This window comes from Coregonus lavaretus, assembly GCF_964263955.1.
Source record: "Coregonus lavaretus genome assembly, chromosome: 22".
Taxonomy (NCBI): Eukaryota; Metazoa; Chordata; class Actinopteri; order Salmoniformes; family Salmonidae; genus Coregonus; species Coregonus lavaretus.
In genome coordinates this window covers 21,691,099-21,718,316 of record NC_140009.1, presented here as the reverse complement: position 1 = coordinate 21,718,316, position 27,218 = coordinate 21,691,099, and the positions used below count along the sequence as shown (strand labels likewise).

The 27,218-nt window shown below is 40.9% G+C and overlaps 2 protein-coding genes and 1 pseudogene across 8 annotated transcripts in view; 1 reads left to right on the top strand and 2 right to left on the bottom strand.

The window, feature by feature from the left end:
* LOC311150359 (plasma membrane calcium-transporting ATPase 3-like) overlaps nt 1-3,598 on the bottom strand; it is a gene marked incomplete at both ends in the record, with an annotated part of 30,308 nt that extends 26,710 nt beyond the window's left edge. For all 6 annotated transcript variants that reach the window (XM_084187772.1, XM_084187773.1, XM_084187775.1 and 3 more), the window contains 4 exons: nt 620-745; nt 1,040-1,297; nt 1,551-1,748; nt 3,382-3,598. In XM_084187772.1, coding sequence (XP_084043898.1) covers nt 620-745; nt 1,040-1,297; nt 1,551-1,748; nt 3,382-3,598 — 799 coding nt within the window. The remainder of the gene's footprint in view (nt 1-619; nt 746-1,039; nt 1,298-1,550; nt 1,749-3,381) is intronic.
* A 5,151-nt stretch (nt 3,599-8,749) lies between these two features.
* Nucleotides 8,750-17,751, bottom strand: LOC311149880 (scavenger receptor cysteine-rich domain-containing group B protein-like; the record flags this gene model as incomplete). The annotated part of the gene is made up of 6 exons (XM_084187117.1): nt 8,750-8,782; nt 11,335-11,528; nt 13,162-13,405; nt 13,634-13,935; nt 14,834-15,169; nt 17,703-17,751. The coding sequence occupies 6 exons, from the start codon at nt 17,749-17,751 to the stop codon at nt 8,750-8,752; spliced, it is 1,158 nt and encodes a 385-aa protein (XP_084043243.1).
* Nucleotides 17,752-21,595: 3,844 nt separating this feature from the next.
* Nucleotides 21,596-23,034, top strand: LOC311150367 (UDP-glucuronosyltransferase 2A2-like; annotated as a pseudogene). Its single transcript has one exon. The product of its transcript is annotated as a UDP-glucuronosyltransferase 2A2-like (transcript).
* The last annotated feature ends 4,184 nt before the right edge of the window (nt 23,035-27,218 follow it).

Here is a 27,218-nt window from a genome sequence, read left to right as displayed (position 1 = left end):
CTTTTAATTATTACATTTTATTTCACTTTTAGTCTATTTTCTCTCTTGTTATTTAAATGAATTGCCCATCAAACTTGCTAATTTCTCATTTTAGAATAATGGAAAATCCGCCCTCCCCCGCTCCTCTGCCGACTGCGCACTGACAGCACTCATACTGCAGGCAGAAGCTACCGGCGCCAAACGGTAGTGTAGTAGTGGCTCTGTTTTGAGTTGCATGTGTCATCTCACGGTCAGGAACAGGGAAGGGTTCAATTTGACTGTTTGTTAGTAGGCTTAAGAGGCAGGTGTCAGCAGCAGAACAAACTCCAATCACGGATCAAAGACTAGTTAGATTGTTTCGACAGCATAGCTAACTAGCTAGCTAGCTAACTAGCTGATTTACATAATCTACAATCTCTATGATCAGCTGATAGCCCACCCCTCTTTGCCCTCTCTTTGAGCAGTAGACTATAAACTTGCTTATACAGTGGGATGAGTGGGATTTTGCATTGGGGGGTGTGCACACACAAACATACACACAGACACACACACACACATACTGCACAGAGGAAAACACCACTGGCATGGCCTCTGTCTCCCGACTGTAACATGACTACTGTATTATATGCAAACAACTCACCAGACAGCAACATGGGGTCCTTGTCAACAGACTTTTTTACATGGTCAGACTCTCCGGTCAGCGAGCTCTCATCGATCTTCAGGTCATTGCCCTGTATCAGAATCCCATCAGCAGGCAGGAGATCACCTGTGTGGGAGCGGAAGCAGGAGGAGACAAGGGACCAGAGACTTATAAGGATCTATAAGGAATCATAAGGATCCAAACATTGTTATGACTGCTTAAAAGAAATCTACACAATACCAGATATGTTTAATGTATTATTTATGCATTTATGGTTGAGCTGTTATGAATGTTTGATTCTTAATAGACCTTTGGTAAGATACAGTCGAAGGAACTACAAATGCATTATACACAGGTAGCTACGTAGATAGTCTAACCAGGTAAACTACATCAGGTGACCTCTCCTGATCCTGGACTGACCGTATTTGATTTGGGCCACGTCCCCGACCACCATTTCAGCCACAGGGATCTGGATGACAGTGCCGTTACGCACCACGGCAAATCGCTGCTCCTGCTCAATACGGCTCTGCAGCCCCCGGAACTGCTTCTCCTTGCTCCAGTCATTAAAGGCCGTCACCAGCACTACGCAGACGACGGACAGCAAGATGGCCGCGCCCTCAATCCAGCCAGCCTCCGCCTCACCCTCGTCCTCCGCACCGGATGCCACATTCCCACAAGCTGCAGAGAGAGAGGGAGAGAGAGAAATAGGAAGAAAGATAGAGCAGAGAGAGAAATAAAGAAAGAGAAAGGGCAGAGAAGTGAGGGAAGAGGGAACTCCGCTCACCTGATGAGTTACCTTAACTGAGAGAACTGAAAACGTGTGTTAACTCCCATAGCTAATGCCTAGGCTTTAGCTCAGAGGGCTAATTAATGCTTTCTTAAGGCATGCGGAAGGCCAAAGTCTGATCCCTGGACAGTCAGTCACACCTACCTTCGCTCTCCTCTCCGGGCGGTTGGTAGAAGGACAGTGCGAGGGAGATGATGGCAGCTATCTCCAGGATGATGAGAGTTACATCCTGTAGGGCCTCCCAGACCAGCTCCAGGAACGACTTCGCCTTCTTAGGAGGGATAAAGTTCTGGCCAAACACCTGGCCACGCTTCTCTAGGTCTGACGGGTTGTCCGATAGGCCTAGAGAGGACAGGGAATGCTGCTACTAAACATGGAGCGCGACATCCCTTCATCCACCTCACTGGATTTAATTTTAAATGCTATTAGAGGGCATCAGATTCTCGTGTGAATTCAGTAGGTAAGGGGGTAGCTAAGGAACTGTTGAAGATTATTGTAGAGTGAAATGTTATTTGGATGTTCTATCAGGACGCCAACATACGACCAAATATTTGTGAAATTGCAGGTCTCTGCCATGAATCTGAATCTTTTTCAGTGCATCATGCTTCAGAAAGTTAGTGTGTAACACTTCATAATAGGTTTATATTAGAAACTGGCCATGTGAAATACTGTTGTCATAAACATTCATTACATTATATTGGTCATAGAACTTGAGATAATTACAGTTTAGGCCATGTTTCTTACAGCCTTGTGTAGGTATTATGACAGAGCATTAAAATAAAATGCTATCAAAATGTCTACATTAGAGCAGACAGAACACAGCATAAGCCATCTTTCAATTACGTCTGTAAATGTACATTTCAATAGTCTCACTCACATGAATCATATAACAGACATATAAATGTTTGAGTGCTGACACTGGGTGCTGGGTGCTCTTTTAGTAAAATGAGATAGATGGGGTGGGAACGGCCCAGATGGCTAAGTCAGTGTGTGTCTGCTTCTCTGTGGGGTGTGCGCTCTGGCACACACACCTCATGTCCTCCCCTGCCAAACGTCACCTGCTGCTACTGGCAACCCAGCCATCTCTCTCTCTCTCTCTCTTTATTTGTCTCTTTTTCACCCAAGCCCATTTGTTGAGGTAGTCAAAATGTAGTCGCACTATAACCGAGTTCAGAAATGATGTGTGAAACAGTCTGGTGATAAGAAGACACGTGAGCAGGAACATCTCAGGGCGATGAGATATGCAAATTAATAATTCATCTGACTCTCTGTGAAAAGTCACCTTTTACTCATTCAGACAATATTCTCGCAGTTGCCATGGTAATGACAGGTTCATGAACAAATTCCTCTTCATCTCTCTAACTGAAACAGCCTACATGTATCTCTACTGAATTATAAAAACATTTTTGTAATCATCATAAAAGTGTGCAGATATTAGAGGTGCGTTGAATCGTAGGCATTTGTATCATTTAACGTCATCTAAAAAGTGACAAAATTACATCATTTTAAACTATAATGGGGAAAATAAAGCAATATGATGAAAACATGAAATGCTCATATAGTGGTTTGAGCATCTCTCCTCAGGCCTATTTTATGTTTGCTGCAGGAGGCCATGATGAATGAGAGGAGGTGTCTGTCTCTCTGCCTCACACCCACCAGATTGCTGATGCTTTTGTAGCTTAGCAACATAACATGAAAGCATGTTCGGGCAGACTGAGTTGGGAATGCACAAATACAGATACAAAACAAGGTGGATGAGGACAGTACAAATGAGGACATCTGGTAGAAACCATCTATGCAAACACGATGGCAGTAGCGCTATAGCATAAAATATCATCAACTGGTTCTTCATTAAAAATCCAGTTGATTTGACCTATCAGTTTGAATTTGATTAGTAAGGTAGACTAATAAGGTGTGTTGTATGTTTCCAGTGAAGTATGTCACTGAGAGTGGTGTGTCTGAGTGAGACTCTCACCATCGGCTGGGGATGTCTTCAGTCTCTGACAGAGGCCCTCTGTGTCTGTGTAGTTCTCCTGGATCTTCTGAATGGCCTCTGCACCTCTCAGCTCCATGAGGTCCCGCAGGTCCTCCAGAGTGGCCCCAAAGTCCCCTGCATGGTTGACCTCTGTTCCCCCTCCACTACCTCGCTTCTTGGGTTTGAACTCCACCGAACTATTGGCTAAGTCCCCCATGATAATGTGTGGTAATAGAAGTGTATTGATTCTTCAAAAAACAATTATTCTCTGATGGACTTCTTTGAAAAGGGCCAGGGTAGGAAATGCTTGACTATGTGATTTTTAGATTAATGTTCCCCCATGCCACTCCCTCCTTTGCCCCTTCTATGATTCTCCATATCAGGGCATGTGTGAAAGAACATTTGGAAATGTTTTTGTCATGTGATTTGACGGTGGTTTATTCCACCTTAATCTGGTCTGTTTCACAACCCCAGAAGACAAAAGAGAATCAAGCAAAATGATAGGGGGGATACCAATCCATAGAAACAGATATTTGTAAGGAGAGAAATAGAAAGAAGAGCTCAAGCGTTTGGGGGTGAAGAGGAAGATGCTTTGGCATGTGGAGTGTAGGATTCACCTAAAGGCTGGAGAAGATGGAGAAAATGGGTTTTGTAGAGAATATTCTTACATCATTCAATCCTATCTAAACATTGAGTTGTGAACATTTGCCAACAGAGACAAATAGGATATTCCCCTTAAATTACTATAAAGCCAAGTCTGAAAATAACTCTCATATTGTAAGAATTTCAGCATCTTGACAGGATTTCACTCCGTCATAAAAATGTGATATATAATTTGCACCAAAGAGAATTATTAATGAGCCAATAGGAGTTGCTGGAAACCCACCCCCTCCCTCACTGGGACAAAAATCAAACAAAACAAAAAAACAGACATATAATTTATTTATAAGAGGTCTATTGATTTGTAGTTTATTGATTTAGGATGTTATGGCTTCTCTAACTGCTTAGTAGTGGGGTGGCTCTCTGATCAGGGGGACATACTTAACTGTAATAAATGTTCATACTAAAAATAGGAGGAGAAAGACGTTGGGATGAAAACCCATGCAAATATACAATATCTTCATACTGTTATGTATCTAGGACTAAGTTACATCCTTGAATTGTGGCATCAAATTGTAATCATTACAAAGAAATGTGTACATTTCCTTATGATTTTATACTTTTTAGGCCCTATTCAATGTTTTAAAGGAATTAGCAAATAATCTAAAGGTGTGCATGGGATTAGCTGATTATTTTGGCTCCTCATGAATTTGACAAGCCTTTAGGTAATGCATCAGACCTACACTATTCTGAGTATTGTATGACCTTCGCATAATAACCTCCTCTCCTCCTCATCTTCAAACAGTGAATTGCATTCCCTCGATGCTATTCCCCCCTTTACATGCTATATGGGCCCAGGAATCATCAAAATCCCAATAACATTTTTAAGGTTAAACACATTTCCAGAATATATTTGTTATCACAGTACAGTCTTCTGAAAGAGCGTCGTGACGCTCGTATGGAAATAGCCAATCCATGTCTAGAAAGGGCTTTTACCAAGGCGACGCGCACAGCCATGATGCTCAGCGATCTGGGATACAGAGGATCCTCTCCTCCGAGTGATGCGAGGCGAAAAGCGCCTCCATCGTGGCACGAAGCATTAGGCTATATTAAGATTTCTTATATTTCCACAGTATCAAAAAGTGAATGGAAACATACGTGTTTATATATTATAACTTAAAAAATCATAAATGTACCTTGCAAGACGGAGCATGTTTTAGTACATTGTCAAAATCCACCATGTCCTTTACTTGTAACCTTCAGATATCAGTGTTAACCTTGGTCTGCACAAAATCTCTCTCATGTTAGCGATATCCTTCCCTTACGATAGAAATGCACACAAAAGTAGGGAAATATACACCTTTCCTTACATTCATCATTTTTATTATAGTTTTTCCAGAGGTGGAAGGGGGTATGATGGGCCTAATTTGAATGAGAACATATTTTCGAGGCAACAGATTTCAAAAGAATTGCAGCTCACGGAAAAATACGATTGGAACATAATGTGTTTCTTGATGGTGGGAAAAGTATAACATTTTGCCCGCGTGAATGTGCTACATTTAATCTGTGAGCTGGCCTACTACAAGGTTATCACCGGATAGACACGGGCTATGGCTCATTCGCTGAATAACTCATCTCTGTGCACTGATTTGACTCAGTCAGACATAAAATAACGGCATACTCATATCAATCATAGAAGTGACCAGTAGGCCTATACCCTATTCCCAGAATACGCCAAATCGGGATTTTTATATTCCAGATGCCAGTGCTGCCCTACTATGAATAATAATCTATTCCTGTTGCCCACAACATTAATGTAGCCTACCTAGATAGTTTTCTCGGTAATAACTGATAATTGCCTGTAATAACTGACAAATAAATGTTTTATAGTATCTCGTAATGTAGCCAAGTCACTATATTGGATTCATGAATACATTTTATCTCATGGATTGTTAGTTTTATTATAGCCTACCAATGCCATAATATTTTGGATGACTGCTATCAATACTAGTGTTCTACCGAGAAAGGTAGGCTATAATAATAATAATAATGATAATGATAATAATAATAGGCCTAGGTCTAATAAATGGTGCAAATATTCGCCATTTTCACAGGTCACTCCAATATCATGAGGCATTTTGATGCCATAGTATCTATCCTTAGTCCACCATAATGATAGAACACCATTGAACTGAGATTTTTTTTTGAAATACTCACCCGGCCATGTCCAAGGACGTCAAAGGAGAGTTTAGAAAAACAGGAAATCCAATGTTCTTCACTTTTAAATTCACTTCATATCCGACAGAGAAAAACGTTTGAAGGATGTAGACTATACTGACGTGATGTCCCATCTGTTGTTTCTGGTCAGGATATGAAAATGTATAGCACAGAATTGTGCAGATGTCTATGTGGAATTCCTCTAATGCGGAAGAAAATTATATGATGCAGGGTAGATGTTAGCGTGTTTGCATAAATTAATGGTTAAGGACCGCAGGTAGCTATTTGATATTATTACTGTTATTCTGGTCGTTGCTCCCAGTTACTCTCGTTGCTGTAATTTTTTCGTCTAATTGATAATACAGCACAAGCTCCAATGGGTGAACAAGAATTTGGGTCTACATGCTGAAAAGATGCCTCGCTTACCGCACTCGTCCTATGGTGATGGCAACATTAAAATGGGCTGTTCTATGCGACGGGTCGGAGGGGGAGGAGTGGATGGATGGATGCTGCGACTGCCGAGCTGACGCTCGTAGCAATCCCTCCCCTTGCTCACCAATACTTTACAATCACGTTAGACCAGAATATTGTTACTAATATCCCTATATAGACTGTCTGAGCTTTAGACAGTCATTGGTAAAACGTCAATATAATTTAAAATATTCATCAAATCATCATATAATAAATAATATTCAGAATGACTTTCATCAATTCATGGAGGTAGATAGGCCTATATAAGCTAATTGATAGCCCTACATTGAAAAGGGCCATGTAACATGTTTATGTGGCCTCATCACAATGAAATGTTTTTATTATCATCATAATAATTAGCTAAGCATTTAGTCTACAGAACATGCAATAGACAATCAGAGCATATAGTGTTACATAGCCCACTACACATAGACAAAATGACAGGTTGTTTCTCTGGTCTCATTTATATGCACTGTCCATTCATCATAATCAGATCTCTCCTTCTCCCCAGAACATGTTGCCTTCTAATGCTAAACTACATTAATTATAGAGGTAGCCATGCAGCCAGCGACTTCCCCATTAATAAAACATAGCCCAGTGCCCACACAGGAGTGGGGTGAGGAAGAAGGAAGAGGAAGGAAGTTATTGAGTCCATGACCTTCACCTGCACGAGTCTGATTTACACTTGGTCTCTTCATCCCTCTATAAAAAGAGACCATATTTTTAAAGCAACACCCACACAACAATTTACATACTCAATTAATTCATTTGAAATCCTTTAAATGTCCTATCAGAATAGTAACAGATGTGAATTGAGATCTGCCGGGCTCTAGCATACCGCAACTGGAAGTTATCCCTCTTCTGGCATAAAATGGAATTGCCTGATTGCATATTCAGAATCTAGGTAGAGATTATTAAGGCTCACCCTGTGAAATGAGCTGAGTTGCTGGGCCTCTTTCATGTCATAAATGTGATTGTCTGACTAATGTTTATTCATTAAACAGCAGGGCACCTCCCATAAGCCTAACGTGACGATGTGAAACCATGATGGTGATTGTGGGTGAGAGATAGGAGGACAATAAAGAAAGGATGTAGTAGGAAGGCTTTTGAAAAATATATTCCTAATTGATATTTTGGGAAAAGTCTAATGTTCAAGTTAGCCTACATTGTAAAGCTTAACTAGATACCTTGATCATCTAACAACGACCTATTGTTGCTCTCTATTGATGGAGTGGATGGAGAGGAATTTAGCATGTGAATGTACCCTTCCTTATGTGCAACTTGGTGAATATATTGGTAAAATCCCAAAGAAAATAAAGAAATGGTAAAAATCTTGGAATAACAATTCAGTATTCTTTACTTTGATTTAATCCAAGATAAATGATAATAATTCACAGTACATTAGCCTGGTAATAGGACTCACGGTCCTGTTAATTGTAGAAAGCAAACTATGCAGGAATACAAATACAATGTTTTGTAGAACTAGAAAAATGTCAACACAAACTTTTAAATGACTAAATATCATGTAATGAATTGAAATTAAATCCATAAATTAAAAATTGCCCATTATTTTCTCTGATGATTTTTTTGAATTATATTTCAGTTCACTTTCTAATTTATTAGTTACAGTATTGTCAACACTATACAAATAATTTTCAACACCTTATGCATATTCATCTTATACCTCATGTGATTGCATTTTAACTGTATTTGTGTTCAAATTTAGAAGGCTTTTGGGGCTTGGCTGGCCTGGGTTGTCTTCACCTTCTCAATCTGGAAACTCTGACACAGCAACCTTCTTGGCATTGTGTCATTAAAGAGGGCTATTATGAATGATAAAATGAGGCAGGATTTTAAATGGTTGGATGCCATATTCCCTGCTGAAAGCAAAAAATTCCCTCTAGCCAGAATTAAATAGTTACTGATAATGGTTTTCTGCACTGTATTTTTAGAAGTGTGTTTGATTTGCACAACAGCATGTCCCAGATGGAGAGAGTTGGCATCATATAAATATCATTTGAAAGTACATACAGTATCTATGGTTGACCATTCTTACTACTAGACTGGATGGATGAGAGCTCTACATGCTTTCAGAAGCCCCCAGAAGCAGTACCTAAAATGAGAAAAACAGTGAAACATTGACACATAGGCTAACCACATATTAAAATGATAAAAATTACAAGTTCACACACACTTTTACACAACATCTAGGTATCAAATCAAATCAAATCTTATTTGTCACATGCGCCCGAATACAACAGGTGTAGACCTTACAGTGAAATGATTACTTACAAGCCCTTAACCAACAATGCAGTTTTAAGAAAAATAAGCAGCAGTAAAATAACAGTAGTGAGGCTATATACAGGGGGTACCGGTAGAGTCAATGTGCGGGGAAACAGGTTAGTCTAGGTAATTGATGTAATATGTTAAAGTGAATATACATAGATAATAAACAAAGAGTAGGAGCAGCGTAAAGGGGGGGGGGTGAACGACAATGCAAATAGTCCGGGTAGCCATTTGATTAGCTGTTCAGGAGTCTTATGGCTTGGGGGTAGAAGCTGTTAAGAAGCCTTTTGGACCTAGACTTGGCGCTCCGGTACTGCTTTCCGTGCGGTAGCAGAGAGAACAGTCTATGACTAGAGTGGCTGGAGTCTTTGACCATTTTGAGGGCCTTCCTCTGACACCGCCTGGTATAGAGGTCCTGGATGGCAAGAAGCTTGGCCCCAGTGATGTACTGGGCCGTACGCACTACCCTCTGTAGTGCCTTGCAGTCTGAGGCCGAGCAGTTGCCATACCAGGCAGTGATGCAAACAGTCAACGACAATGCAAATAGTCCGGGTAGCCATTTGATTAGCTGTTCAGGAGTCTTATGGCTTGGGGGTAGAAGCTGTTAAGAAGCCTTTTGGACCTAGACTTGGCGCTCCGGTACTGCTTTCCGTGCGGTAGCAGAGAGAACAGTCTATGACTAGAGTGGCTGGAGTCTTTGACCATTTTGAGGGCCTTCCTCTGACACCGCCTGGTATAGAGGTCCTGGATGGCAAGAAGCTTGGCCCCAGTGATGTACTGGGCCGTACGCACTACCCTCTGTAGTGCCTTGCAGTCTGAGGCCGAGCAGTTGCCATACCAGGCAGTGATGCAAACAGTCAGAATGCTCTCGATGGTGCAGCTGTAGAACTTTTTGAGGATCTGAGGACCCATGCCAAATCTTTTCAGTCTCCTGAGGGTGAATAGGCTTTGACGTGCCCTCTTCACGACTGTCTTGGTGTGTTTGGACCATGTTAGTTTGTTGGTGATGTGGACACCAAGGAACTTGAAGCTCTCAACCTGCTCCACTACAGCCCCGTCGATGAGAATGGGGGCGTGCTCGGTCCTCTTCTTTTTCCTGATCTCCTTTGTCTTGATCACGTTGAGGGAGAGGTTGTTATCCTAGCACCACACGGCCAGGTCTCTGACCTCCTCCCTATAGCCTGTCTCATTGTTGTCGGTGATCAGGCCTACCACTGTTGTGTCGTCGGCAAACTTAATGATGGTGTTGGGGTCGTGCCTGGCCATGCAGACATGGGTGAACAGGGAGTACAGGAGGGGACTGAGCACGCACCCTTGAGGGGCCCCCGTGTTGAGGATCAGATTGGCAGATGTGTGTTTACCTACCCTTACCATCTGGGGGCGGCCCGTCAGGAAGTCCAGGATCCAGTTGCAGAGGGAGGTGTTTCGTCCCAGGGTCCTTAGCTTAGTGATGAGCTTTGAGGGCACTATGGTGTTGAACGCTGAGCTGTAGTCAATGAATAGCATTCTCACGTAGGTGTTCCTCTTGTCCAGGTGGGAAAGGGCAGTGTGGAGTGCAATAGAGATTGCATTATCTGTGGATCTGTTGGGACGGTATGCAAATTGGAGTGGGTCTAGGGTTTCTGGGATAATGGTGTTGATGTGAGCCATGACCAGCCTTTCAAAGCACTTCATGGCTACAGACGTGAGTGCAACGGGTCGGTAGTCATTTAGGCAGGTTATCTTAGTGCTCTTGGGCACAGGGACTATGGTGGTCTGCTTGAAACATGTTGGTATTACAGACTCAGTCAGGGACATGTTGAAAATGTCAGTGAAGACACTTGCCAGTTGGTCGGTGCATGCTCGGAGTACACGTCCTGGTAATCCGTCTGGCACAATAGCAATAGCAATAGCACAATAGCACAATTGGTTAGGAGCCCGTAAAACGGCAGCCATCTCCTCCAGCGCCAAGTTGCTAGCACCAACTTTTTGACAGATTTCTGCTTAAAGGGATAGTTCACTCATAGTACAAAATTACATTGGTGTCCTTGCCCTGTAAGCAGTCTACGGACAAGGTTTGACAGCAATCCATGCTTTGGTTTAGTTTTGCTGGCATTGCTTACAAATGCTAACGTTTTAGCATTTGTGGCACAAATCCAATCCAAATCCTGGTACCGACATTAGCATTTTTTTGTGCATCATGTCCAAATCATCTAAAAGCATCTAAAATGTATTGTGAAAATCAACAAAGTCACTTATAGATGATTTGAACATGATGTGGGAAAAATGTTAATATCGGTACCATGACTTGAATGGGATTTGTTCCACAAACGTTAGTACAGTTACCAACATAGACAATATCATGATATGTAAACTTCTTGCCACAAACAGTCATCTTACCAGTGCAGGTGACTCCTGCATCTTCATGGTGGCCTCTAGTGCTTCTCCACAGCCCAATTCTCTGCACATCACCTGAGCATCCCTCTGATCCCAGCCATCATCACACACTGTACCCCACTGGCCAGAGTCGAACACCTCCACTCTACCAGAGCAGTTGTTGGGACCGTTGACCAGACGCACGCTGGAAATGCCAACTGTAAAAGACAGGGAGAACTGTTAAGATGACGGGGTGGGATTGTTGTTGAGTTGAAAACTTTGTAGATGGAACATGAAGACAATTTACAGATGTAGGATCTTAATTTGATCACCATGTTGTAGGATACCTTTCCTGCAATGCAGGACATTTAGAACATGTAGTGTATTTGAGGTTTAAGAAGGCTTCTGAAGTTTGTCATTTCCACTTTGAAATTTCAGACTTGAGTTTCCCTTACGAAAAATGTATCAACCCCAACAAAAATGCCCATTAATTATAATCCACATAATAATTCACATTTCCTGTTGCTGCAGGATTATGCCATTGACCTTAACAAGGGCCCCAGGACCAGTGGACGCAAAATAGCCCCATAACATCAAAAATACACCACTATATTTTACAGTAAGTATGGGGTTCTTTTCTGCTCATGCATTCTCATTTCGACGCCAAACCCCACCACTGGTGTGCGTGGCCAAAGAGCTCTATTTTTATGTCTTCTGACTAAAGAACTGGTTCCAATCCAAGTGCCAATGCCATTTAGCAAACTCCAGGTGTTTACATTTGTTGGATGACATGAAAATAGAGCTCTTTGACCATGCACACCAGTGGTAGGTTTGGTGTCGAAATGAGAATGCATGAGCAGAAAATAACCCATACAGTACCTACTGTAAAATATGGCAGTGGATCTTTGATATTATGAGGCTGTTTTGCTTCCACTGGTCCTGGGGCACTTGTTAAGGTCGATGACATCAGGAACTTTACCCAGTACCAGGACATTTTAACCAAAAACCTGGTTGCCTGTTTGGAGTAATGGTATAAGATCCCTCCCAATGTGTTCTCCAACTCATAAACCATTTTAGAAAAAGGCTCAGCACTGTTAACCTCGCAGAGTGAGGTGTTGAAAGGTATTGATGTGAGGGTTTGAGTGTGGTTAGGCCTTACTCCCACTAGGGGGAGTGGTAGGACCACAGTCAAGCCCTCACATCATAACTAGGGGTGGTTTATGATCCCCAATCGGAGACAGCTGTCTAGAGTTTGTCTCTGATTGGGGATAGTATTCAGGCACCTCTCACGTCCACCTGTGTGTGGATCATTGTTCGTGTGTGTCTGCAATTGTGTCCACAGCATGTAAGTCACTTGATGCTTGTCTCTCCTTGTTTATTTTTGAATTCTTATTAGTGTGACAAGTTTAAATAAAAAGGATGTCACTCCACGAGCACTCCGTCTACCGTCTCTTAACTAAGCACTGTGACAATTGACCCTTACCTATTGAGAGAAAATAAGTATTACTTGTGCAATAAAATCTCTTTCTCTGAGCAGTTATATTAGTATGAAATAATATAATTCCCCCAAAAAATTTAGCATACAATATAGCTCAGTATTTTAATGATTTATTTTATACAGTCATTTTTGCTCATCTTTATTAAGGATGTCAATAATTTCGGAACCCACTGTATGTAACCTTAGAGTGCTATATAAATAAATAAAGCTAACTGTGCTTTAAATTAACTAAAGGTTACAGTGGCTGTTTAAAGGAAACTGAAATATGGATTACAGTTCTCTTGGCCCATAAACTAGTTTCAGGATCAGGAACCATCTAACAGTTGAATATGGAACTTCCCCTTTAATCTCACCTGAGCAGACCACACTTGCATCCTCAGGATGCATGCAGTTGTACTGACCCATCACATCAGAGGGCCAGTCAAAGGGAGAGTCCTCTGTTCCAACACAGGCCATGTTGTCCAGCAGAATAGGAATACCAACTCCCATACCAAACCAGGCCCATCCGGGGGCATCCATAGCCCACATACAGCTGAGCTGTCCGCAGACCACGTCAGCATCGCTCACGTCCCAGTCATCATCACACACCGTACCCCACTGCCCCGCATGATACACTTATAATATAGTTGTATGGAATTGATCTTACTGTTTCTAAATGGGTCCTCTTGTTCTTGAATTGGAGGTTAGGAAAATATGGAGAAGGGAAATTGACAACGAGAGTGAGATATTGTGAAAAACAGGTAATAAATGATCCTTAATTAATCTGAACATAAACTATTTTTGTCTACTGTAATTGTAGACAGACTTACCCATCATGCAAGTCACACTGGCATCTTCATCATGGCCACAGTCATGGTTTCCTATCCCTCCAGACCTGCATTCCAGTAAAGATCCCTCACTTCCCATGCACGCCACATCATCCAATAGGATTGAGCCACTCCCTTCACCAAAGTGAGCCTGGTGAGGAGCCTCTGTGGCTGGTCCACAGCTCAGCTCCCTACACACAACTTGGGCATCTAGCAAAGCCCAGTTATCATCACAGACTGTCCCCCAACTCCCATCCTTGTAGACCTCCACCCTGCCAGAGCAGCGATTGGGACCATCAACTAGGCGCACTGTCAAGTCAGCTGTTTGAGTTAAGAGGAAGGGAAAGGGAGAAACACTTTACGGGCACTGACTTTTTGTTTTACAAATACGTATTATGACTCGTTTTGCAACTGAAACAAAGTAAGGAATAATCTTTAGATTACTCACAATGGGAATTTGAATCTGAAGGGGATGGACCTGAGAGAGCGAGAGTGAGAGAGCGAGAATGGTATGGTGATACATCTTTCCCCTTCAACTACTGCTGGAGAGACAGACAGCACCTGCCATTGTCAAAGTTCAAAAGCGGCAGGTAGCTTAGCAGGTAATAGCGTTGGGCCAGTAACTGAAAGGTTGCCGTTTCGAATCCCTGAGCTGACTAGGTGAAACATATGTTTATATGCCCTAATTGTGCCTGTATGATGGATAAGAGCATCTGCTAAATGACTAAAATATAAATCTCTTATTCGGACCTAAAATAAACAGACCATAAATAATGGTCAGATTTTTGGTGATAGGTGACCACAAACTGCACTGAGGCAAATTGGTTGTGTCAGTTAGGGGTTTCTTCTCATGACATTTGAATATACAGTATGTCTGATGTGACCATAATTTCTGTGCATGTAGTGTGGTTTTCTGCAATTGAAACAGAGTAAAGACCTACTGGGAACACACTGTTTAAATCATTATTGTTTCCACGTCATGACAATGTAATTACGTTGAACCAACTTGGAATACACGTTGAATTGACATCTGTGCCCAGTGGGGAATCATTTTTAGATTACTCACAATGGAAATCTGAAGGGGACGGACCTGAGAGAGAGAGAGAGAGAGAGAGAGGAAGAGAGACAGAGAGGGAGAAAAATGGTAGCATCACACAAGCCCCTGGCTGGTGTTGGTAGTTTAGATAAATATTCTGAGAAAATTCAACCACAGACTTACCTGACTGCCCCTCACATATCGCTCCTGCATCCTCAGAATGTCCACAGTTGTGTGACCCCAGTCCATCTGAGCTGCAGCCAAGCAGTGACTCTTCATTCCCAGAACATTCCACATCATCTAGCCAGATCTCCCCCCTCCCTTGGCCAAAGTGGGCCTGGTCCGGGGCTCCCAGGGCCACCCCACAGCCCAGTGCTCTACACACTACCTTGGCATCCAGAAGGTCCCAGTCATCATCACACACTGTACCCCACTGGCCTGCATAGTACACCTCCACCCTGCCAGAGCAGTTGTTTGGGCCATCCACTAAACGTACTCCTCCAGCACTGACTGTGGAGGCTGGAAAATAATTGTTTTGTAAAGTCCCACATTAAGGGACTGGGTATTTATATGATAGTCACATATAGAGGAACTACAGTGTATGATTGCCATCATGGAATTACATTATTATTCTTTTTTATTAAGATCAAACTTAATAACAGAATGAATTACAAGTCTGCTTCACTATACTTACTTCTATCTAGAACTCGAGATGCTCCTTCATTGGTGCAAACAACTACATGAGTGGAAAATAATGATAAACATACAATGAGGTAAAGATGTTATATTGTATTGCCATGTCAAAGGTCCTGTGTATGTGTGAGTTGATAAGAGGTGGACACAGACGTGTTTCAGTTCTCATTTGCTATTAGTTAACAGATTAATTGGAAAACAAAGTAGACCAGGATATTAGTAGTCATATACTTCACAGTGCTGTTAGTAGTCATATACTTCACAGTGCTGTTAGTAGTCATATACTTCACAGTGCTGTTAGTAGTCATATACTTCACAGTGCTGTTAGTAGTCATATACTTCACAGTGCTGTTAGTAGTCATATACTTCACAGTGCTGTTTTTAGTCATATACTTCACAGTGCTGTTAGTAGTCATATACTTCACAGTGCTGTTTCTGAACTTTCGCAAAGCAATAGGGAATTTATACAATGGAAATGTCAGTGAGCAGAGTAACCACTGTGGATTAACCCAATAATATTAAATAAATGATTATTTGCTGAGAACCTACAGTTGAAGTCGGAAGTTTACATACACCTTAGCCAAATACATTTAAACTCAGTTTTTCACAATTTCTGACATTTAATCCTAGTACACATTCCCTGTCTTAGGTCAGTTAGGATCACCACTTTATTTTAAGAATGTGAAATGTCAGAATAATAGTAGAGAGAATTATTTATTTCAGCTTTTATTTCTTTCATCACATTCCCAGTGGGTCAGAAGTTTACATACACTCAATTAGTATTTGGTAGCATTGCCTTTAAATTGTTTAACTTGGGTCAAATGTATCGGGTAGCCTTCCACAAGCTTCCCACAATAAGTTGGGTGAATTTTGGCCCATTGCTCCTGACAGAGCTGGTGTAACTGAGTCAGGTTTGTAGGCCTCCTTGCTCACACACGCTTTTTCAGTTCTGCCCACAAATTCTCTATAGGATTGAGGTCAGGGCTTTGTGATGACCACTCCAATACCCTTGACTTTGTTGTCCTTAAGCCATTTTGCCACAACTTTGGAAGTATGCTTGGGGTCATTGTCCATTTGGAAGACCATTTGCGACCAAGGTTTAACTTCCTGACTGTTGTTTTGAGATGTTGCTTCAAAATATCCACATAATTTTCCTTCCTCATGATGCCATCTATTTTGTGAAGTGCACCAGTCCCTTCTGCAGCAAAGCACCCCCACAGCATGATGCTGCCACCCACGTGCTTCACGGTTGGGATGGTGTTCTTCGGCTTGCAAGCGTTCCCCTTTTTCCTCCAAACATAACGATGGTCATTATGGCCAAACAGTTCTATTTTAGTTTCATCAGACCAGAGGACATTTCTCCAATAAGTACGATCTTTGTCCCCATGTGCAGTTGCAAACCGTAGTCTGGCTTTTTTATGGCAGTTTTGGAGCAGTGGCTTCTTCCTTGCTGAGCGACCTTTCAGGTTATGTCGATATAAGACTTGTTTTACTGTGGATATAGATACTTATGTACCTGTTTCCTCCAGCATCTTCACAAGGTCCTTTGCTGTTGTTCTGGGATTGATTTGCACTTTTTGCACCAAAGTACGTTCATCTCTAGGAGACAGAACGCATCTCCTTCCTGAGCGGTATGACGGCTGTGTGGTCCCATGGTGTTTATACTTGCGTACTATTGTTTGTACAGATGAACGTGGTACTTTCAGGCGTTTGGAAATTGCTCCCAAGGATGAACCAGACTTGTGGAGGTCTACCATTTTTTTTCTGAGGTCTTGGCTGATTTCTTTTGATTTTCCCATGATGTCAAGCAAAGAGGCACTGAGTTTGAAGGTAGTCCTTGAAATACATCCACAGGTACACCTCCAATTGACTCAAATTATGTCAATTAGCCTATCAGAAGCTTCTAAAGCCATGACATAATTTTCTGGAATTTTCCAAGCTGTTTAAAGGCACAGTCAATTTAGTGTATGTAAACTTCTGACCCACTGGAATTGTGATACAGTGAATTATAAGTGAAATAATCTGTCTGTAAACAATTGTTGGAAAAATTACTTGTGTCATGCAAAGTAGATGTCCTAACCAACTTGCCAAAACTATAGGTTGTTAACAAGAAATTTGTGGAGTGGTTGAAAAACGAGTTTTAATGACTCCAACCTAAGTGTATGTAAACTTCCAACTTCAACTGTACACACAAAACTACTATATGAAATCTTAGAGCCCTGTGTGTACATGTAGTACACAACATATTGTGTTTTAAGTATTTTGTGAAACACACTATTTGCTCATATGGGACAAACATTTTCATAAATAGTTAACATAAATATTCATAAATGGTATTGTTAAAATATAATTTGCTCACCTGCAATCACAAATGCTATGTACCACTTGCGCTTGGGTGTAAGAGTCATGATCAAAGTTGATAATGAGTATATTGTCATGTATGAACCTTTTTATAGCCAGATTTTGTAACCTTTTGTGTGTCACCTGATTCCTCCAAAGAGGAAAACCGATACCTAACAAAAGGTAGCATTTATTTATCACTGAATACATGTTACATAACACCCGTGATGATCACTATTTGAAGAAACCACACAAAGGCATCTTCTCTGGGAATAAGAGTAACACACTGTTTATCAAAACAGAATATAAGCTTTGGAAAAAAATAATGAATTTAATTTAAATTCAAAGATGGTTGTTTCAAAGCCAAATTAGTATGTTCCAGGTGCTTTCCTCTTCCCACTTTAAATTCCTTGAGGGGTAGGCATGTTTCATGATAGGTAGTAGGGTGGGGTCAGTTTCGTCAAGCTAACTTAGAAACACAACATCTCCTAGTTAGTTAAACATTTTTGCTCATGTAAACTAACCTACTAGGAAATTACAATAACATTTTGGATTTGCTGGTTCACTTAGGGGGCTTACCCTCTGACCAGTTTCCCAGTGACTTTGACAAGTTTGCTTGTCTCACACAGTAAACATTTAAAGCGTTTGAGTGAATTATTGTTCTCTCCATATCAATTATTGTAATAATGTGATGTAAGCCCCTCTCTTATTCAAAATGTTAACATTGGAAACGTAAACACAAGCCAACATTCATTCAGCTCAATACAATCTCAAAGGCTGTTGACTAGTTAATCCCGACAATCTTCCTTTGACAGTGGAGGTAAATATCTTAAATCCATGGTTTAACCAAAATCAGCTCCCAGCAACAATATATAAACGCACATGTTAACTTTTCCCAGTCTAACACTAAGCAAGAAAATTGTCATTTGAGTGTGACGCATCAATATCTCAATGGGTTACACCTTAAAGGGAAACTCCCTAGTCACTAAGGACCCAATTCTAAACATGCATTATGTAAATGAGAGACTAAAGCAGGGGGGAAAAATCTAGTTCAGAATTTTTTTGGGGGGTGGGGGGGTGGGGGGGAATTTGGCCTAGAAGCCTCAGCCTTGACCACAAATTCCACAATACTAGAATTCCCCCTTAGAAATCATACAACTGCTAATGCTCTTACTATTGGTTTTCAAACAATATTTAATTATGAATTAATATGCTTGTATAGGAATAAATCTCATATCTTGCACTTTTCACGATCACATTGTTTTTGGATTATGAGAGGCTGAGTCATTGTGAATGAATTGTACATAATCCCCTCTGCATAATCTGTTTTTGGGGCAGGCATTGTAGCTTCAGATCAACCCTTCTCTCCTTCGGCTATGGCATAGACAATGTCAGAAATCTGGGTCAAAGTTAATTACTACTTTTCCTGCGGTGTGCCAAAGTGCGGCATATATGTTTGGTGTAGTAGCCTATGAAAAACTGTGTTGAGCAGAAGTGAAGAAACAACCACTGACAGCATTGCATTTTACTTTGCCATGGAGATATTCATCCCTATTTCAATGTACTCTCATAGCTAAAGGGGCTCTTTGGGGCCACTTACAACAAGGTGCTCATCATATCTTCCTACCCAAGGTAAGCTGTGGCCTTTTATTTTGGCATAGAATGTGTGTGTGTGTGTGTGATTTTGAAATTGAGTATATCTGAAAGTTACATTCTGTTCTTTGAAATAAATAATCCATAATACTGTACCAAATAACTTAGCATAAATGTGGTCCAACCCCTGCCTCTTGCAGAGCCCCCCTACTTTGGGTTCAGGGAAAGTTATGTTACACAAGTGGATGCAAAATGTTCTGATTACACTGAATGAGAAATCTATGTGCAGTGCATTCCATCACATAAAAGTCCATTATCTTGTAAAAACTTGTTTGGCCATGTCCATTGTGGCTCACACAAAGGTTGGTGTCAGGTGAAGGGAGGGATCCCACTTTGGTTCAAGTGTACACAATGACTACAACAGTGGCGGTCAGTGAAGTTTAAGATGAGGGAGGACAACATTTATTTTTCATGAGCATTGTCTTATTTCTATTATAGCATATTGGATGACTATCATTCATATTCCATTCACCCAGTTCAATGTAACAGAGATAGGTTAAGGCTACTACAATTTTCTCTACACCCATCATGAGGTTTCTACAACCTAGCCTATGAATTAAAGTTTACAACGTAGGTGCACACAGGTTGAGAGAAAATGTTGAGGCGACAGACAGCGACACATGGACAGACAGTGACACATTCAATACCGCCTTGCACACTCTTGCCTGCATCTAGCTGATCTAGGGTGTAATCATTAGTCCAACAGTTGCAAACCAGAGTTTTTATTGGACAGATTCAGGTATGTATATCCCCGTTTCGTTCCGTTTGCTTCCGTTTAAGAAAAGTTTTTCAACAGAATTGGCGGAATGAATACACCCTTGATCACGCGTAAACACAGTTCACTTTCATAGCAGCCATGCTGTATTCCTTCTCGTATCTATACACTCTCCTCCTCTCACCTTTTCCCTTTGCACATCAGCTGTATGTGACCAGGCAAAGAAAAACTTTCCAAGCCAAGCCATATCATAACCGCTACACACAGCCTAGATCTTTGTCACCATATTAGCTAAAGTAATGTCATAGTCAACATAGCTAATAGAACTAATGCGTTAGTAAACCCGCTACAATCATGCAGTAACATTAGTGTACAGTCAAGTAAGCAGTTTAGCACTTACACCAGTGGGCCCCGGTGGCAATAAATTAGTAAAACTAAAAGCTTACCTTGACTTGGAGGAGTTCCAGTGTTGTGTTGGATAGTCATAGCCAGCTAGCTAACATAGCATCCCTCTGTTTGAGAAGGGTGTTTGAGTAGGCTAAACTCTCTAGCTGCATTTGCTACCTAAGTAAGTAAAACTGAACAGATTTTAAAAAATGACAAAATCGCTCTCTTGCTTCCCCTTCATTTTGGAAGAAATTGATTAGTTCAAAACAGCTCAACTACTGTCTTTCTCTCTCTTTGAGTCAACGACTCACCACATTTTATGCACTGCAGTGCTAGCTAGCTGTAGCTTATGCTTTCAGTACTAGATTCATTCTCTGATCCTTTGATTGGGTGGACAACATGTAAGTTCATGCTGCAAGAGCTCTAATAGGTTGGAGGAAGTCATAATTACTGTGTAAGTCTAAGGGAGGGGGTGAGAACCATGAGCCTCCTAGGTTTTGTATTGAAGTCAATGTACACAGAGGAGGAAGGAAGCTAGCTGTCCTCCAGCTACACCATGGTGCTACCCTACAGAGCGTTGTTGAGGCTACTGTAGACCTTCATTGCAAAAAATTGCGTTTTAATAAATTATTTGGTGACGTGAATATATTTAGTATAGTTTTATCTAAAAAGGATAACTTTTTTAATGTTTTACTATTTTTATGAAATTCACTGAGGAGGATGGTACTCCCCTTCCTTCTCCGAGGAGCCTCCACTGGACTACAACTACTGCTATTTGAATGCTAGTCTCATCTTTTTTAATCTAACCACTTTTTATTCTCAATAATGGCCTCACCTACCAACATATCTGCCTAGCCTGCTTCATTTCCTCTTCTGCCGGGCAATCTTAAAGTTGCAGTAACTCACTGATTTATCTCTTTATCAATGGCAGTCTGTTGCCGCCAATGTAGCAAAAAGATAGAAGATGATATGCAACCAATGCATTGAATTCATGTTTCATGGTTTAGATAGTAAACAACTAGAGTCATATTACTTAATGTGTGTGTGTGTGTGGTGGGAGGGGGGTGGAACGCAATGGTCAATGAAAACACTTTTAGATTGCTCAAACACAGAAAGCAACAATATTTGTTACATTCTTTGTCTTCTCCAGACAAACCATGCTAGTCACCGTGGCAGCCCCACCTTGCTTCCCTCCACATCCTGCTCTCTTCCTCCTGACCTGTCTCCTGTGGGTGTTCCCAGCTCAGAGCCATGCTGGCAACATCCTGGTGTACCCTGTGGACGGCAGCCATTTGCTCAACATGGACATCCTCCTACAAGAGCTGCACCAGCGGGGGCACTCTTTAACGGTGGTCCGCTCGTCTACGAGCTGGTACGTCCCTGAACATGCCCCCCACTGCTCCTCCGTCACAGTGCCGGTGCCCGGGGCCAGCAGCCTGGAGGACCCACAGTACATGGCATACTTCATTAAGAGGAGCCTGGAGATATGGACACGAGAGCGCTCCATTTTGTCCTTCATCAAGCTACAGAAGGAGACTATTAATTTGCTGAAATGGCCCTCTTAGCCATGGAGGACAAACAATTAATGGAGAAGCTGAAGGCAGCCAACTTTGATTTAATGTTGACCGATCCTGGATTTGCAGGAGGAGTTGTATTGGGGAATTACTCGTTCGTTGGATCACTAATGCAGAGGGACACTTTGAGATTGCACCTTCGCCTATTTCTTACATTCCAACTATCGGGTCGCTGGTCACAGATAAAATTAGCTTAGCCAACAAACTGAAAAACGTATTGCATTATGGAATCGCTATTTATATTGATTATGGCATAACAAGATCCTTATACCAGGGTGTGATCAACAAATACATCGATCCAAACACCAACATCTATTGTCTCATTCAGGGGGCTGACCTATGGCTGATGAGGGTGGACTTGTCTTTGGGGAGTCTGCTGGGTAGCCTCCTACTAGAGATCTCAGAGGTCATTGCAGCTGCCTTCGCCCTCCTGCCTCAGAAGGTGGTGTGGAGACACACGGGAGAGAAGCCCTCTACTCTAGGCAATAAACACACTGCTGGTGAACTGGCTGCCTCAGAACGACCTACTGGGCCATCCCAAAACAAGAGCCTTTGTGACGCACAGGGGCACCAATGGGATCTATGAGGCCATCTACCATGGGGTTCCCATGTTAGGCCTTCCTCTCATCTTTGACCACATGCTGCATCTACAGGCCAGGGGTGTGGCTAAGGTTCTCGAGGTGACGTCCCTAAAGGTGGAACCTATGACACAGGCACTGACAGACATCCTGGACAAGAGGAAGCCCTACAGAGAGAATATGCACAGGATGTCGAAGCTCCACCACGATACACCTCTCAAACCAATGGACAACACCATCTTCTGGCTAGAATTTGCTATGAGACACAAGGGTGCAGCACACTTGCACACTGAGTCCTACAAGATACCCTGGTATGCTTACCACAATGTGGATGTGCTGGTACTTCTCCTGACTGTTGTAGTCTCTGTCCTGTTACTAACTCTAATGACTTGCAAGGTTTTAGGTAGGGCACTTTGCTGAAAGAAAAAGGAAAAACTGCAGTAGTTTCTGAATAATTAGTTTTACATTCTACAGTACAGTACAGTACATTCAAATTGTCTGGTGCAATTGAAATCTACTACAAGACAATAGATGGTTTATCAATAGTTCTCTTTTTCTTGTAATAAAATAAAAAACAGCAGTTTAGCAAATGTGAAATCAATGTAATCTTGTCAATGTCACAATATTGCTAATTCAACATTTTTATAGATTTTTAAACAACTTAGTCACATATAACCATGTTCATATTCACCTAATACCACAATCTCTTTCTTGGTCAACACAAATAAAAATAATTACAAAATAAAATGGTCAACACAACATGAGGCAAATATGGGCAAACAAAGTGATGCATTTCTTGCTTTTATGTCCTAGATTTCTGAGTGGTGGATTTGACTATGTTTGTGTGGTACAGCTGAATATTTAGAACAGTTAAAAAATAAAGTGCCCATTAGCTGTATGGTATTGACAATACACATCTTTCCAATTTATGAACAGTTCCATTTTTTTGCACTACGCAAGAAAAAAGTTAAAAAGTTAAAAGTTAAACTAAATATAGCCTATTGAATTATCTACAGAAGGTTACAGAAATTGTCTCAAGTTTCCGGGGATCATGATCAGACATGCAAAATATCTTAAGTCAGATGTTTAAAAATGAATATAGAACCTATACACTGAGTGTACAAATCATTAGGTATTTCCATGACATACTGACCAGGTGAATCCAGGTGAAAGCTATGATCCCTAATTGATGTGAACTGTTACATCCACTTCAATCAGTGTAGATGAAGGGGAGGAGACAGATTAAAGAAGGATTTTTAAGCCTTGAGACAATTGAGACATGGATTGTGTATGTGTGCCATTCAGAGTGTGAATGGGCAAGACACATTTTTTAAGTGCCTTTGAATGGGTATGGTAGTAGGTGCCAGGTGTCAAGAACTGCAACGCTTCTGGGTTTTTCACGCTCAACAGTTTTACGTGTGTATCAAGAATGGTCCACCACCCAAAGGACATCCAGCCAATTTGACACAACTGTGGGAAGCACTGGGGTCAACATGGGCCAGCATCCCTGTGGAATGCTTTCGACACCTTGTAGAGTCCATGCCCGACGAATTGAGACTGTTCTGAGGGCAAAAGGGGGTGCAACTCAATATTAGGAAGGGGTTCCTAATTTTTTCTACACTGTGTATAATAGATACCAGTTTGCAACTTTGTTATATTCCATTAGGAAAACATATTATCCCATCGTAACAGTGCCTTTAAAGTGTGGTGTGTCCTTTTCTGACATGTGCCCAAGGGTTGGTATGGCAAACTACTCAATAACTTCTGTTAGCTGAGGGGACTTTTTATATACAACTATCTAAAGATAACTGGGTTACAATTCATTTTAAATGTTTTTTTCTCTCTGATATAAAAGCAAGAAAAAGTAGCAGTAAAACTGATCCTAAAATAAAAGATGGCAGGTGTCATTTTGCTAAACAATCCTCATTTAATTTCTGGTGTTCTTACTTCAAACTACCAGACAGAACCTTTTATGTACCAAGATTAGATTTTAGCACCAATTAGGACTAGCTATTTTATTAAATGACAATGTAAAGGGAAATGTTACTGATCCTTTTATTAACTAGAGTTAAAATCAACAGTGATTTTTGAAAGCAGTTGGCAAAATAATTTAATCTTCCATAAAAAAAGTAAATTGCAGCTCTGCAAAATAAAAGGATCCGGGAAAAGTGATTATAAGCAGAAGCGCCAAAATGCTCATCTTGTAGGCTATAACATTCATTTACCAACAAATAAAAAATGAGGGGAATACAAATATTACAGATACTGCACTCTAGATTAACTATATTACCTTTTTGTGTGGGAGGAATCTTCTGGATAGTGAACATCCGTTCAAAGTAACAGGGATGTACACAGTATACACTGTATACACTGTTAAACAGAGGCAGACACCTGCTGTAGCGTATATGATACAGAGGACATTGTGTTACAATGCAAACAAGTATGAAGTGTAAAAGAATGAGCAACAATCACATCCCCACACTCATAACTGCTTTTGACCTTCTATGAAAGCCAACCACACAACCTATAGAAAAATGTAGCCTAGAAAACCATGTCATCAGAAAGACGTCAAACTGAGGTATTCAACATGGTATGCCAGAGGTATAGCCAACTGAACTGTATTAAATAGTCAAATGGCAGTCTTTGCTCAATGTTAATTTCCGAAAGCAAGTATCGGAGGCTCCTAACTGGGGTAGCACTTAACCATGCTTGATTGTGTCTGACTGTTTGTAGGCTATTGAACTGTGGACAAAGATGCATCTATGCCAGCCAAACATAATAGAATCCTCAACAACTCAGACCTGAAAATTTGGTCCAAAATAAATCACCAACTATTCTGGTCTTGCACATTTGCGTGAAACAAAATAAGCCATTGTAGTAGAATTAGAGATGACTTGGAAAGCAGATCAAAGATAGTATTGAATCAATATTGATCAACTCAAAACGTTTGTCTTTCAGAAAGAGAAGAGTTTGATTTATGCATTTCATTATCTAATTTGTATTTTTTCAATGTCAAATTCCATAATTTTCCAGACCTGTGAAATCGTCACGTCTAATCCTGATTGGTTAATGGCCGAGAAATGCCAGAGCAAATTCCGCTAGATGGGCCAGCTGCAAAGTCAAAATTGGCTATATATCATAAAAGTTCATGAAAACAAAATTTGCTTTTTGGTCTTAATTTAAGGTTAGGCATTAGGGTTATCAGTGTGGTTAAGGTTAGGTTTAAAATCAGATTTTATGACTTTGTGGCTGTGCCAGCTAGTGACCACTCTGCAGAATCCCTGCCTCCAGGGCAAGATTCATGACAATAAATGCCATGACAATAAATGCCAACCTGCTTCTGTTAGAGGTGAATATTCATGGTCATTTACATTTACATAAAAAAAAGGTATAGTAAACAGATGATTGAGTTGATGTGGACTTAAGAGGCAGAGAGGTTGTACCTCTCACAAATATAACTATAATAAAACAATTGTTTAAAGAACAAATGTATACATTTTTTCTAATTAAATGTAAATATTGACATACAAATCAGTAAGAAATCTGAGCCATGGGTGAATACAATTTAACAATGTTTTATACGGGAGACTAGATGGGCAATTCCACAGTACGGTAGGAGTGACACTAGGCAGGTTTCCATTGACCAAGCAATGTCACATCAAAAGAATGCGCCACGTGTAATGGAAACTGCAGATATGAGAATTTTCTATCCGTTCGACATGGGTGGATTTTTCTTTCGGCAAACGTTCTTTATTGCGACAAATGATGGAAACTGTGTTTTTCGAATAAATGATGATTGCCGAATAATTTTGAAGGTACGCGGGGCACGTGATGTCATCACGTAACTATAAAGCTCCACTACACATTTAATTGTAAATGCCTACTGCTTGCCAAATCTATTTTTCAACTATAAAAATGTTTCTTTGCAGGACAAGGATTGCTTTGACTTTCAAGAATGCCTGAATTGCTTCGCCTTGCTTTTCTGGTTGGCTGGATGCAAGTTTCACCATCCAATTATTTAAGATCTACAGGAGTCTCACCATGGCACGGACCGTGGCGATTCGTTGGCACATGATTATGATTAGAATATGGCAAATATTAGTCAATTCTTGCATTCTATCCATGCTGGCTTTTGTGGGCTACCTGAGACATCAAACAGATAGGTGGGAGGGCATACAAGCTGTCGCCAATTTATTAATGCGCAATTTGCCTAAATGAATAATGGAAACACTTAAACCACTTCATTTCTATACAACACTTTTTTTTTGGTATGTGCCGTCATTACGTCCAGCTGTTTTTATTGACACAAAACAGTTCAATGGAAACGCACCATAGCAGGCAATTGTGGCAACAATTTTCTATGCAAACTTTCTAAAATGCGACAGAAACAAAAAATAAAAAACCGGACAAGTTGATGGAAACGTAGCTACTGAGACTTTTTTTTTTAATGTCCATTAAACAAAAAATCCAATGATTCCAAAGTTAATCAAACCACACAACTCTATGCACAAGGACTACTTTTACAATTTCTACTGAAAATGTTACAAAAACACATTTACTTGAAAAACAGTGCAGATGCAAAGTTCGGTAACAGTATTACGGTTTGTGCTGTTGGTGCCGTCATTCTG